The sequence below is a fragment of the Rhineura floridana genome, chromosome 8 (genome assembly GCF_030035675.1).
Source record: "Rhineura floridana isolate rRhiFlo1 chromosome 8, rRhiFlo1.hap2, whole genome shotgun sequence".
Classification (NCBI taxonomy): Eukaryota; Metazoa; Chordata; class Lepidosauria; order Squamata; family Rhineuridae; genus Rhineura; species Rhineura floridana.
In genome coordinates this window covers 22,948,407-22,961,521 of record NC_084487.1, presented here as the reverse complement: position 1 = coordinate 22,961,521, position 13,115 = coordinate 22,948,407, and the positions used below count along the sequence as shown (strand labels likewise).

Below are 13,115 nucleotides of genomic sequence, written 5' to 3'. Positions count from 1 at the left end.
AAGTTTAGGTCTGTGGCTTCCTTTATGGAATCAATCCATCTGTTATTTGGCCTTCTTTTTATACTCCTGTTTTCCCCAGCATTATTGTATTTTCTAGTGAATCATGTCTTCTCATTATGTGTCCAAAGCATGTTATATATACAGGAGGCTTAGTTTGGGCCCGATCCTATGTGCGCTTATCCAAAGACAAGTCTGTGCCCACTGACTTCAGAGGGGATTAGGCTGCAGCCCTTTATACACCCTTACCTTATACACACCTCCTCCGTGGCGAAGAGTGGTAAGCGGCGGTAACCGAAGCTCTGCTCACAGCCGGAGTTTGATTCCAACGAAAGGAGGAAGTCGAATCTCCGGTAAAAGGGGTCGAGGTCCACTCAGCCTTCCATCCATCTGTACCCGGCATATGCTGGGGAGTAAAGAAAGGCCGGGGACGGAACTGGCAATCCCACCCCATATATATGGTCTGCCTAGTAAACATCGCAAGACATCACCCTAAGAGTTGGAAACGACTCCCACTACAAGTGCGGGGACACCTTTACCTTTTTACCTGGCTTAAATGAATATTGACGTGTACAGGATTGTGCTGACATTCCCAAACTACACGTCCAGCGACCTCAGTAGCAAAGCCAGGCAACACACGTGCCAGTCATCAACAATATATCAACACTGTTATGTTGCTACTGTTATTTCTCATTGCACTGCAGTCTAATTATTGTTTTTATTGTTTTTATTATGATTCCCGTCTCCCGTGGGATCTCAGGGCGATATACATTCTACAGCAGCATAAAATTAAATTATGCACATATATGTCCGTCCGCCGTTCCCTCAGGCAGCGGCGTTTAAATGGAGAAAAGTGCAGGGGGGGAGAGGAGCAAATCTGCCCCCCTCCCGAGTCCCGCCGCCGATGGGATTCGGACTTCCCCGATGCTTCCTTAAAATAAGTGCAAAAACATTGGACATACACTCATGGATCTCCTGCATAACGTGTGGACAGGCCTCTTGCCGGCGGGGTTATACACACCAGGTAAACGAGGGGGCGGGGAGGGAGCGTTTCCTCCTGGATCTTAAGTTTCACTTTCTGTAGCGGCTGCCTCAACCGCGGGAAATCAAAACTCAGGCCGGCTGTTCAGCAACGCCCTCTAGCAGAGACGCTCAGCTGTGAGAAGGGAAGCGTGCAGGTGCTGCGCGAAGGAGGCTTTGCCCAACCAACCTCGTGTAAAGCGAAGCGAAGGTGGGGAGAGAGAGCGCAGTAAGTCCCAATACTTTTCTGTTCGAATTTGGCGTTTTCTCTTCATTTTGTTTTTAAATGTTTGGAATATTTAAGTCGTTCAGCTGGGATCCGCGTCGTACCTCTCCCCTCCGATCCCTGAAACGAAGCATCGCAGCTTGACTTCTGTTGGGGAAAGTGTGCTTTTACACTCCGAAGAACTGATCTCTACCGATTCTGTGGTTGAGATGGCTCCTTGCGATCAGGAGAGCCCGACCAGAGTTATTAGCAGCTTTGCAAAGCCATTTGTGATGAGACAAACGTTGAAAACTTCCTATGCAGAGTTTTAATCTCCCGCGGCGCTCAGTGGGGAACATTCCCAAATTAAAAAATGTGAACCGAATTGCAGACTTAACCTATGAGTAAGGAGGGGGGCTATCCTGCCTCCCTTTGTACCTCGAAAACTTGCATGTTCCTATAGTAGAAAAAAAATCGATTGGTCTTATTTAAAAAGGAGAGCATCTCCAAGTATGGCTGGGGGACCCTGGAGGGTCAGGTTGCCCATCAGTGTAGACCAGCCTTCATCAACTTGCTTCCCCCCCCCTTTTTTTTTCTTGACTACAGCTGTTACCAGCCCCAGTTAGTAAGGGTGCAGCTCGGTAATTTTAAAGATTGGCAAGAGTGCTGCAGAAATATTTTTAGAGGTGGGGGAGCAAGGGCTGTGAATTGTTACTACAGGACCTTTGGCAACCCACTCCATTACATTTAGAATGGGGGGGGGAGCAAGCGGCCCCCTTGCCGCCGCTCCCGCAGGCACACTTGGACATTGGACTTAAGGGTCGTATGCTCCCTCCTACCTCTTTAGACTGCAATGTGTATAACGTCAGTCAGCACGCAATTACCTTCTTTCTCCATCCCGCTCTTCCACGCTTGCAGCCCTTTTTACAATCTTGATACGTTAGAGCAAAAACAACAGAAAGGTTTGACAACCGTGAAGGAGCCCCGAAGAAATACTTCTGAGCATGTGCAGTGTGGCATTTTAAACTCAAATCATAACACCATTGTGACGCCAGGAATGAAATGGGAGTTTGCTTCTGTTGCTCTCATGCTACAGTTACATGTGCTCAAACATCATTTTGGCATAGAAAAGGGTTAGATATTTTTACATTAAAATGAGCCTCGGTAATCATGTACATGCTTAGCTAGCCGCATGCAGAATATAAAATGTTGTTTTTCCAATAAGAAAGGGTGCTGCTGTGAGCAACGTCGGCTCCAGTGCACCCTGGCAAGCCCATGTCAGCCCAGGTGCTGACGCAGAGCCTATTGATGTCTGCCTCATCATCTGCTACTCTTCGGGTAGTCATTTGGGGACCTCCTGGGCTGCGATGTCCTGACCTTCAGCCCCAAAGTCTGGCCTGAGGTGCACCACTGAGTTCAACTGAACACTGATTATGATCTATGTTGGTCACCCCAGCAAGAACACCTGCGTAGACCACTACTATGCATATTTACTCCCAAATAAGGCATACTGGTTTCAATGATACCTGTAAATGTTACTCAGTGGTATGTAATGGCCATTATCTGATCCAGTATAAGGCTGCTTCCTCGTGCATAGGATTGCAACCTAAATCTGTAACAAGAATTGAGTCCTTTTCTGACTATTGGAAAATAAATTATGACATAGAAATGAATTTATGTTCATGTTTTATTGTTATATGCATCACAATATAATATCTTTTGATATTTTGTATAATTTCAAAACAGATGGTTTATGATGTCTACATATTTTTATTTGTTTATTTATTATTTTATTTATATCCTGCCCTTTCTCCCAGCAGGAGCCCAGGGCAGCAAACAAAAGCACTAAAAACACTTTAAAACATCATAAAAACAGACATTAAAATACATTAAAACAAAACAACTCTAAAAACATTTTTTTAAAAAGCTTTGAAGACACTATTTTTTTTAAAAAAAAGGTTTAAAAACATTGTTTTTTAAAAAGCATATGCTTTTAAAGCATATTAAAAAGCAGTTCCAACAAAGTGGCAGACTGGGATAAGGTCTCAACTTAAAAGACATGTTGAAAGAGGAAGGTCTTCAATACGTGCCAAAAAGATAACAGAGATGGCGCCTGTCTAATATTTAAGGGTAGGGAGTTCCACAGGGTAGGTGCTGCCACACTAAAGGTTCATTTTCTATGTTGTGCAGACATATATATTGGCTGCATTTAAAAACATGGTTTATGTTAACCATTGGGTGCTTAACAAACCGCAAGATGAGCAAATATGTTGTAGTTTGTAGCTCCAAAGCATAGCTGTTTTCCAGCTGCTTTTGTCTCCTGCTTCTGTAGCTTGGCTTTCTGGGCTCCCCCATTAGCCATCTATTTAACAGGCGAGCAAACAGAATCTGCATGTATGCAGCCCATTGCTGTGTGTATGGGGGTGGGTGGGGCTCATCTACATGGTGGTTTACTATGTGTTTGGTGCTACTCGCATCTCCTTTTAATTTGCATGGTTCACATTATGTTACTGGCAAACAGAAGCTATCATACAGTTTCCCCCCTATAAACCTGTTATTGTCCAATCTGCTGATAATATGAAACGGGAAGAAAAAAAATCTTCACTTCATTTCTCTAGTGCTTGCAGATGCTTTGTTTCAATGCTTTTAGGTGGGTATGTCAATCATTGCCCTCACCACACCCATTCCCTCCTCCCTTCATTTTATTTCCTGTAGGCTGACAAGCAACATCTGGCTGCTCTCCTCTGTACTGCTGGCCTTTTTTATGTTGCTGCAAATTGTGCTTTTATTTTCTCTTCCCCCCCCCTTATGTGCAAAAGCATAACACTGCTCAAACAAAGATTTGTATTTCAGCTGTATCCTACCAGGGAAAGCACAGATATTCACACTTCTGGGTTTTTATAAAGGAACCTACTGCAGCATGCTATGTTGCCAAGCAACCAGAGGGTGTGGAAATGTTAAATTAGAGGCCATGGTCATTAGGAAACTGCATGATTAATCCTTCCCCTCAGTGTGAATAGAAAACACCGTGTTTGCAGCTGACATTGAGCCCTTACTGTGGACGGTGCAAATAGAAAACGGAGGTAAAAACTTTAGTATGAAGTAATGCTCCCGTATGGATAAGACCTGTGTTAGAATCTATAGATTGGGCATGTCAGCCCACACCTGCATTAGAACAGGGCATCTCATAGATAAACTTAAGTGTGTTGCTGCTGGAGATGTGCAGAATCCCCTGACACTTTTAGTTTCTTTAGCAAAATGCAGCTGTAAGAGGCTGCAGATCTGATCATAGCAGTGGCAGAGAATGCTTGATCCTTTCCACCACCGGCAGTCAGAGCTTGGAAAAGTTAATTTTTGGAACTATAACTCCCATCAGCCCAATCCAGTGGCCATGCTGGCTGGGGCTGATGAGAGTTGTAGTTCAAAAAAGTAACTTTTCCAAGCTGTGCGGGCAATTTATCCAATCAAAATTACCCCAGCTGTTTTTCTTTCTGGAAAGCTGCTTCTCTTTCCACTCTCTGCAGTGGGAAAGCAGCTGGGGAAAGCAGCAGAAGAGATTTTGATCTGAAATATGGCTTGTGGGAGAAAATGTTAAGCATCCATCCCACCTGCCTCTTACCACATTTGCATCCTCTTGCAGCTGCATTTAAGTTAAAAAAATGGGGACATCTCATTTGGCTCATGTCTCATTTGGGTCTTGAACTTCTTGCTAAAACTAGCCAGTCGGGAAAGGCGGCAGGAGGTAGAAGAGCTGCCTTCCTTGCAGCAACCATGGCAAGAGCAATAGTTTGATGACTACAGTGCTAAACCTCTGCTGTGGGGAGGATAGCGCTTGCTGCAGGATCTTCTCCTTACCTACAACTTCATGATCTCATCTCCAGATATCTTGCACATGCTCAGTATCTGCCTCGGGGCTCCCTCAGATGACCTGTTTATGGAGCATCATCATTTGTTTGCCTAAAGCTTATGTGGAGGTTAGATTATATCCAGTCTTCATTGACCATTCATTCTGAGTTGTTTGCAGGGAGGTTATATGTGGTTAAAGTGTTGGACTACGACCTAGGAGACCAGGGTTCGAATCCCCACACAGCCATGAAGCTCACTGGGCGACCTTGGGCCAGTCACTGCCTCTCAGCCTCAGAGGAAGGCAATGGTAAACCCCCTCTGAATACCGATTACCGTGAAAACCCTATTTGTAGGGTCACCATAAGTCGGGATTGACTTGAAGGCAGTCCATTTCCATTTTTTATATGACTATGAGTGTTCATCCTGCATTATCATGATTTGCTTGCGGTGCATTTGTATGTCTTCCAGTCAATCATGCATTAATCCCACACTTTTCCAATGGATTTCCCCATCAGTCCCCTAACTGCAAAAAGTCTGTTTCTTTTTTAAAGTGGGTTTTGTTATGTTAGGGCTACAGAGCGCTTTAATTGCACAAACCTAAATTTCCCAGTATGCGGTTGAATCCCTCCCACAATACAGTTTGGAGACAGTCTGAAAACTCTTGTTGCAGATGCGACTTGCACCTTGCTTCTTTGGTTAGAATTGGGCTGTTGGTGGCTCCCTCAACCACAAGGAACAAACTGAATTCAATAGCGTTGATCTACTGCTAGAATCTAGGCTGGGAGGAAACTGCCGTTGCTGCTGGTGAGCTGCAGAAGCATTAAAATCCTCCTCCTCCTACCTTACAGAACAAATGTTGTCATTCTTTCACTTCAAAGGAGGTAAAGTGAACAGGGCACCAGCACATGGTTTAGATGATTATTGGCTGACTTTTATGGCTATGTGGGAAAATTATTGTGAGGACCAAAAACAAGACAAAACAAAACCCTGTTATCAAGATAAAATTAATTCAAGCATCTTCCCCCCAAAGCCACAGGAGATAAAAAATGACATGCTTGTTTTGGGGGTAAAGTAACTGGCATGTTGTCTACCTGTGCTGCATAGGACGTTTGATGGGTCAGAGAGCTGGGCGCCCGAAGTCAAGCAGGACATTCAAGCTGGAGGGATATCAGACAATGACAGCCGAGGCAGATGAAGAGAACGGTACAGAGGATGCTTTGGAGAAGCGCAAAAAGATGCTGCAAGCGATCTGCGGAATGGCAGACTTAAGAAATGGTACTTAAAGAAAAATGCCTACCTTTTTCATTTCTCTTTTTAACTACTCTTCTACCTTAGGAGTGGGGAACCTCAGACCTGGGGCTGAATGTGGCCCTCCAGGCCTCTATATCTGGCCCTTGAGACTCTCCCCAGCCCGTGCCCTCACCGGAGGCTGGAATGTGTCCCTAAATTCTGATAATGCCTCTTGTTTGTCTGGATGGAGGATAGAGAGGGGCGTGGGAGTGTGTGTAGAAACTAGCCTATTGTACAAAGATGACATTTACATTCATTGCTTTGTCTGCTCTTGCCTCTGGGCCTGCCCACCACTGGCACATGGCCCTCAGAAGGTTGCCTGGAAGGGCAAGTGGCCCTCAGGCTGACAGAGATTTCCCATCCCTGTTCTGTCTCTTGACAGTTTTTCCTCTTTCTACGTCTTCAGTGGGCAAAACTATAAGGTACACTCAAACTCATGCATTAAACGTCTGATGGCTGCTTCTAGCAAAAAAGCGTTTGGAGGTGGGAATTGGGGTGTGCGTGTGTGAACAGGTACTTCAACCCTCCCCCTCCCCCCCGCTGCTGCTGTTGTTGCAGACCCCGACTCGGCATTCTCCACTGCTAGTTCCTGACATGTTTATATTGCAGTGGGAGAGTTAAGCATCCCTTCCCCTGCTGGCACTTCTCTGCTCCAAATTGCATCCTCTCTCCAGCTGCTTTTCCCTAAAAAAAACCACAGGGTTCAATGCCTGCATTTGTGACATGCAATTTGGTCTTCAGTGTCCACACCATAGTAACAAAGGAAGTTTCTGTTAAATGTAACACATGTAAATGTTAAATAGTAAAAATGCACGTAATAACAATGAAGCAGGCTGGGCCACCCTTTAAAACAGGAGTGGCTGACCTGTGGCTCATGGGTTGTATCTCGCCCTCCATGGAGTTTCTGGTGTGTGTCCCCCCCCAAACATTTCTTCTTCTTTTTTTAAAATTAAGCCCAGCAAGTGGGGCTGTTGAGCCCCGTCATCCGGATCTTATAAACGGGGCACCAGGGCAGTGTCACTCTTTTGAATCCTTGCAAAGGGCTCCTTCTCCTTCTGTTAGGAATAGGGTTGCCAGGTTCAGGGCCTGAGACTGATCCTGTATCTTTAGGAGAAAAGAGTCAGCCAAGTGCAGGTGTTCTTGCAACATTGTAATGGGAAAAACCACAAGGTGGAATTCTCCCTTCCCCTTGCACAACTTTTAAAGATACAGAAGACCTCTTGGAGGCTGGGCCTGGCAACCAAGAGGTCTTCTGTATCTTTAAAAGTTGTGCAGGGGGAAGGGAGAATGCCGCTTCGTGTTTTTTCCATTACAGGGTTGCAAGAACGCCTGCACTTGGCTGACTTTCTCTTCTCCTAAAGATACAGGATCAGTCTCAGGCCCTGAACCTGGCAACCCTAGTTAGGAAGTATCAGAGGGGTTTAGAGAACAGGAGCAAACATTTGGTCTTGTTTCCTCTGTAAGGCCTTCCAGTAATGGTGCTGTGCCAGATGGGGAGAAAAGGGCCTTTTCGTCAAGGAAAGAAGAGGGTTTACATCCACATTACACATTTAAAGCATATGGCTTCCCCTTGAAGAATCCTGGGAACCGTAGTTTAAGCCTCATAGAGCTACAATTCCCAGCACCCTTAACAAACTACAGTTCCCAGGATTTTGGGGGAGCAATAATGTGATTGAAATCTATAGTGTGGATCCGTTCACTCCCCAGGACAGCTCTGGGGCAGGAGAAGACCTTCCTACATCAGTGCTACCCTAGGGAGCAAAAAGGCTGTTGAGTGACTGAGTGTATCTTTGAAAGTCCAGACTAAAACCTGGAATGAATTCACTATCTCATTGACATCAGAGCCACCAGCTGCACTGATGTACCCTTTGGAGGGGTGGCAAACCCTCAGTGTGGCCTTTGAGTCAAAAAAAGCCACTCCTGCTTCAAAATAACTAGGTGGGCTTCACCTGCTCTCCATGCTTGCTGAATTCCACCCATGTCTGTGCCAAAGTACTCAAGTGTAGAAAAGCAATATGCTGCAAACAGCTGTAATGGGCCAGCCCAGATGACATAAAATGTGCTGAAATCATTAGCATTTGCTTATATTTGCTTAGTTTATAGTTTTTTTAGATGCATAGAGGAAAAATGTTCTCTCTTAAAAATGGGCTTTTTCCTGCCCTCCCTTCTGAACAAAGCAATGTGAAATATGAAACAGAGTACAAACAGAAAAGGAAGTCTAGGAAGTTAGCCAACACTTCGGCTATAGGGGTGAAGTTAAGCAAACTAGTTGAGGTTAGAAGACCACTAGGAGTATCTGGTTAATTACTTGAAGAAGAACTTGAAAAGTTGAATAAAGAGAGACAGTGAATGGACTGTAGTAGATGCCATGAGAATATGCCTTCCCTTTGATAAGAAAGTTTATAAAAGGCCAGCTTTATTGCACTTAAGAACATAAGAAGAGCCTGCTGGATCAGGCCAGTGGCCCATCTAGTCCAGCATCCTGTTCTCACAGTGGCCAACCAGGTGCCTGGGGGAAGCCTGCAAGCAGGACCCGAGTGCAAGAACACTCTCCCCTCCTGAGGCTTCCGGCAACTGGTTTTCAGAAGCATGCTGCCTCTGACTAGGGTGGCAGAGCACAGCCATCATGGCTAGTAGCCATTGATAGCCCTGTCCTCCATGAATTTGTCTAATCTTCTTTTAAAGCCGTCCAAGCTGGTGGCCATTACTGCATCTTGTGGGAGCAAATTCCATAGTTTAACTATGCTCTGAGTAAAGAAGTACTTCCTTTTGTCTGTCCTGAATCTTCCAACATTCAGCTTCTTTGAATGTCCACGAGTTCTAGTATTATGAGAGAGGGAGAAGAACTTTTCTCTATCCACTTTCTCAATGCCATGCATAATTTTATACACTTCTATCATGTCTCCTCTGACCCGCCTTTTCTCTAAACTAAAAAGCCCCAAATGCTGCAACCTTTCCTCGTAAGGGAGTCGCTCCATCCCCTTAATCATTCTGGTTGCCCTCTTCTGAACCTTTTCCAACTCTATAATATCCTTTCTGAGATGAGGCGACCAGAACTACACAGTATTCCAAATGCGGCCGCACCATAGATTTATACAACGGCATGATGATATCGGCTGTTTTATTTTCAATACCTTTCCTAATTATCGCTAGCATGGAATTTGCCTTTTTCACAGCTGCCGCACACTGGGTCGACATTTTCATCGTGCTGTCCACTACAACCCCGAGGTCTCTCTCCTGGTCGGTCACCGCCAGTTCAGACCCCATGAGCGTATATGTGAAATTCAGATTTTTTGCTCCAATATGCATAATTTTACACTTGTTTATATTGAATTGCATTTGCCATTTTTCCGCCCATTCACTCAGTTTGGAGAGGTCTTTTTGGAGCTCTTTGCAATCCCTTTTTGTTTTAACAACCCTGAACAATTTAGTGTCGTCAGCAAACTTGGCCATTTCACTGCTCACTCCTAATTCTAGGTCATTAATGAACAAGTTGAAAAGTACAGGTCCCAATACCGATCCTTGAGGGACTCCACTTTCTACAGCCCTCCATTGGGAGAACTGTCCGTTTATTCCTGCTCTCTGCTTTCTGCTTCTTAACCAATTCCTTATCCACAAGAGGACCTCTCCTCTTATTCCATGACTGCTAAGCTTCCTCAGAAGCCTTTGGTGAGGTACCTTGTCAAACGCTTTTTGAAAGTCTAAGTACACTATGTCCACTGGATCACCTCTATCTATATGCTTGTTGACACTCTCAAAGAATTCTAATAGGTTACTGAGACAGGACTTTCCCTTGCAGAAGCCATGCTGGCTCTGCTTCAGCAAGGCTTGTTCTTCTATGTGCTTAGTTAATCTAGCTTTAATAATACTTTCTACCAGTTTTCCAGGGACAGAAGTTAAGCTAACTGGCCTGTAATTTCCGGGATCCCCTCTGGATCCCTTTTTGAAGATTGGCGTTACATTTGCCACTTTCCAGTCCTCAGGCACGGAGGAGGACCCGAGGGACAAGTTACATATTTTAGTTAGCAGATCAGCAATTTCACCTTTGAGTTCTTTGAGAACTCTCGGGTGGATGCCATCCGGGCCCGGTGATTTGTCAGTTTTTATATTGTCCATTAAGCTTAGAACTTCCTCTCTCGTTACCACTATTTGTCTCAGTTCCTCAGAATCCCTTCCTGCAAATGTTAGTTCAGGTTCAGGGATCTGCCCTATATCTTCCACTGTGAAGACAGATGCAAAGAATTCATTTAGCTTCTCTGCAATCTCCTTATCGTTCTTTAGTACACCTTTGACTCCCTTATCATCCAAGGGTCCAATTGTCTCCCTAGATGGTCTCCTGCTTTGAATGTATTTATAGAATTTTTTGTTGTTGGTTTTTATGTTCTTAGCAATGTGCTCCTCAAATTCTTTTTTAGCATCCCTTATTGTCTTCTTGCATTTCTTTTGCCAGAGTTTGTGTTCTTTTTTATTTTCTTCATTCGGACAAGACTTCCATTTTCTGAAGGAAGACTTTTTGCCTCTAAGAGCTTCCTTGACTTTGCTCGTTAACCATGCTGGCATCTTCTTGGTCCTGGCGGTACCTTTTCTGATCTGCGGTATGCACTCCAGTTGAGCTTCTAATATAGTGTTTTTAAACAACTTCCAAGCATTTTCGAGTGATGTGGCCCTCTGGACTTTGTTTTTTAGCTTTCTTTTTACCAATCCCCTCATTTTTGTGAAGTTTCCTCTTTTGAAGTCAAATGTGACCGTGTTGGATTTTCTTGGCAATTGGCCATTTACATGTATGTTTAATTTAATAGCACTATGGTCACTGCTCCCAATCGGTTCAACAACACTTACATCTCGCACCAGGTCCCAGTCCCCACTGAGGATTAAGTCCAGGGTTGCCGTCCCTCTGGTCGGTTCCATGACCAACTGGTCTAGGGAATAGTCATTTAGAATATCTAGAAACTTTGCTTCTTTGTCATGACTGGAACACATATGTGGCCAGTCTATGTCCGGGTAGTTGAAGTCACCCATTACTACCACATTTCCTAGTTTGGATGCTTCCTCAATTTCATATCTCATCTCAAGGTCTCCCTGAGCATTTTGATCAGGGGGACAATAGATCGTTCCCAGTATTAAGTCCCTCCTGGGGCATGGTATCACCACCCACAACAATTCTGTGGAGGAGTCCGCCTCTTTTGGGGCTTCGAGCTTGCTGGATTCAATGCCTTCTTTCACGTATAGAGCGACTCCGCCACCAATACATCCTTCCCTGTCCTTCCGATATAGTTTATATCCAGGGATAACCATATCCCACTGGTTTTCTCCATTCCACCAGGTCTCCGTTATGCTCACTATATCAATGCTCTCCTCTAAGACCAAGCACTCCAGTTCTCCCATCTTGGTTTGGAGGCTCCTAGCATTAGCGTACAGGCACTTGTAAGCAGTGTCTCTCTTCAAGTGTCTTTGGCACTTGTGGTTAGGCCTGTGGTAATTTTGCTCTTCTGAATTTATATGCTGTGGCCCTGCTCTCACAATGCCTACTTCTAGGCCTACCCCTTTTAAAATTTCATCATTTCTTTGGTTTTTATCCCAGGGGGGAGGTTTATTCCGAACCGGACCTTTCTCAGCTCCTGTCGGGTTTCCCCCCTCAGTCAGTTTAAAAGCTGCTCTGCTACCTTTTTAATTTTGAGTGCCAGCAGTCTGGTTCCATTCTGGTTCAAGTGGAGCCCGTCCCTTTTGTACAGGCCCGGCTTGTCCCAAAATGTTCCCGAGTGCCTAACAAATCCAAACCCTTCCACCCGACACCATCGTCTCATCCACGCATTGAGACTGCGAAGCTGGGCCTGTCTGGCTGGTCCTGCGCGTGGAACCCGTAGCATTTCAGAGAAAGCCACCTTGGAGGTCCTGGCTTTCAGCATCCTACCTAGCAACCTAAATTTTGCTTCCAGGACCTCACGGCTGCATTTCCCCATGTCGTTGGTGCCAACGTGCACCACGACCACTGACTCCTTCCCAGCACTGTCTACCAAACTATCTAAACGACGGGCGATATCCACAACCTTCGCACCAGGCAGGCAAAACACCTTGCGGTCTACACGCCCATCACACACCCCACTGTCTATGTTCCTAATGATCGAATCACCCACTACAAGGATCCCTCCAGCCCCTGGAGATATATCCTCGGCACGAGAGGACAGCTGCTCATCCCCCAAGGAATGGGTCCCTTCTAAGGGATCGTTTCCCTCTTCCTCAGCTGGATGCTCTCCTTCCCCGAGACCATCGTTCTCCATGATAGCAGGAGAGCTATCATCGTTGGAGTGGGACACAGCTATAACGTCCCGGAAGGCCTCCTCCACACACCTCTCTGCCTCTCTCAGCTTTTCCAGGTCCGCCACCTTGGCCTCAAGGAAATGAAGTCGTTCCCGGAGAGCCAGGAGCTCATTGCACCGAGAGCACACCCACGACTTCTGTCCAACAGGCAGATAGTCGTACATGCTGCAGGCGGTGCAAAACACTGGAAAGCCCCCACACCCCTGCTGTGGCTTCTTACGTGCATAGTTTTGTTTAAGGTTTATTACGTCAATGGGTTGGAGACTGCGGTTTAGTTGAGGTCAGGGAACAGACGGGCAGAGTAGGGGGCCCTGGCCTCCTCGCCCTGCTGCCGAACTCGCTCTGCTGCTTATCAGCTCTGCTGGAGTGGGAGGGTCGACGAAAGCAGGAGAACCATCCATCTATTCCATCCATGACATCTGATGGGTGATTTATCTTG

The 13,115-nt window shown here is 45.6% G+C and overlaps 1 protein-coding gene across 3 annotated transcripts in view; it reads left to right on the top strand.

Annotated features, from left to right (window-relative positions):
• The first annotated feature begins 1,014 nt into the window (after window positions 1-1,014).
• Window positions 1,015-13,115, top strand: part of USP18 (ubiquitin specific peptidase 18) — a 38,772-nt gene continuing 26,671 nt past the window's right edge. Inside the window, exons 1-2 of one of the 3 annotated variants that reach the window (XM_061638550.1) lie at window positions 1,015-1,246; window positions 6,173-6,343. In XM_061638550.1, coding sequence (XP_061494534.1) covers window positions 6,181-6,343 — 163 coding nt within the window. In that variant the 5' untranslated portion in view covers window positions 1,015-1,246; window positions 6,173-6,180. Of the gene's footprint in view, window positions 1,247-5,111; window positions 5,197-6,172; window positions 6,344-13,115 lie in introns of those variants that run through there. The other 2 variants (XM_061638548.1, XM_061638549.1) reach the window with 2 other exon arrangements.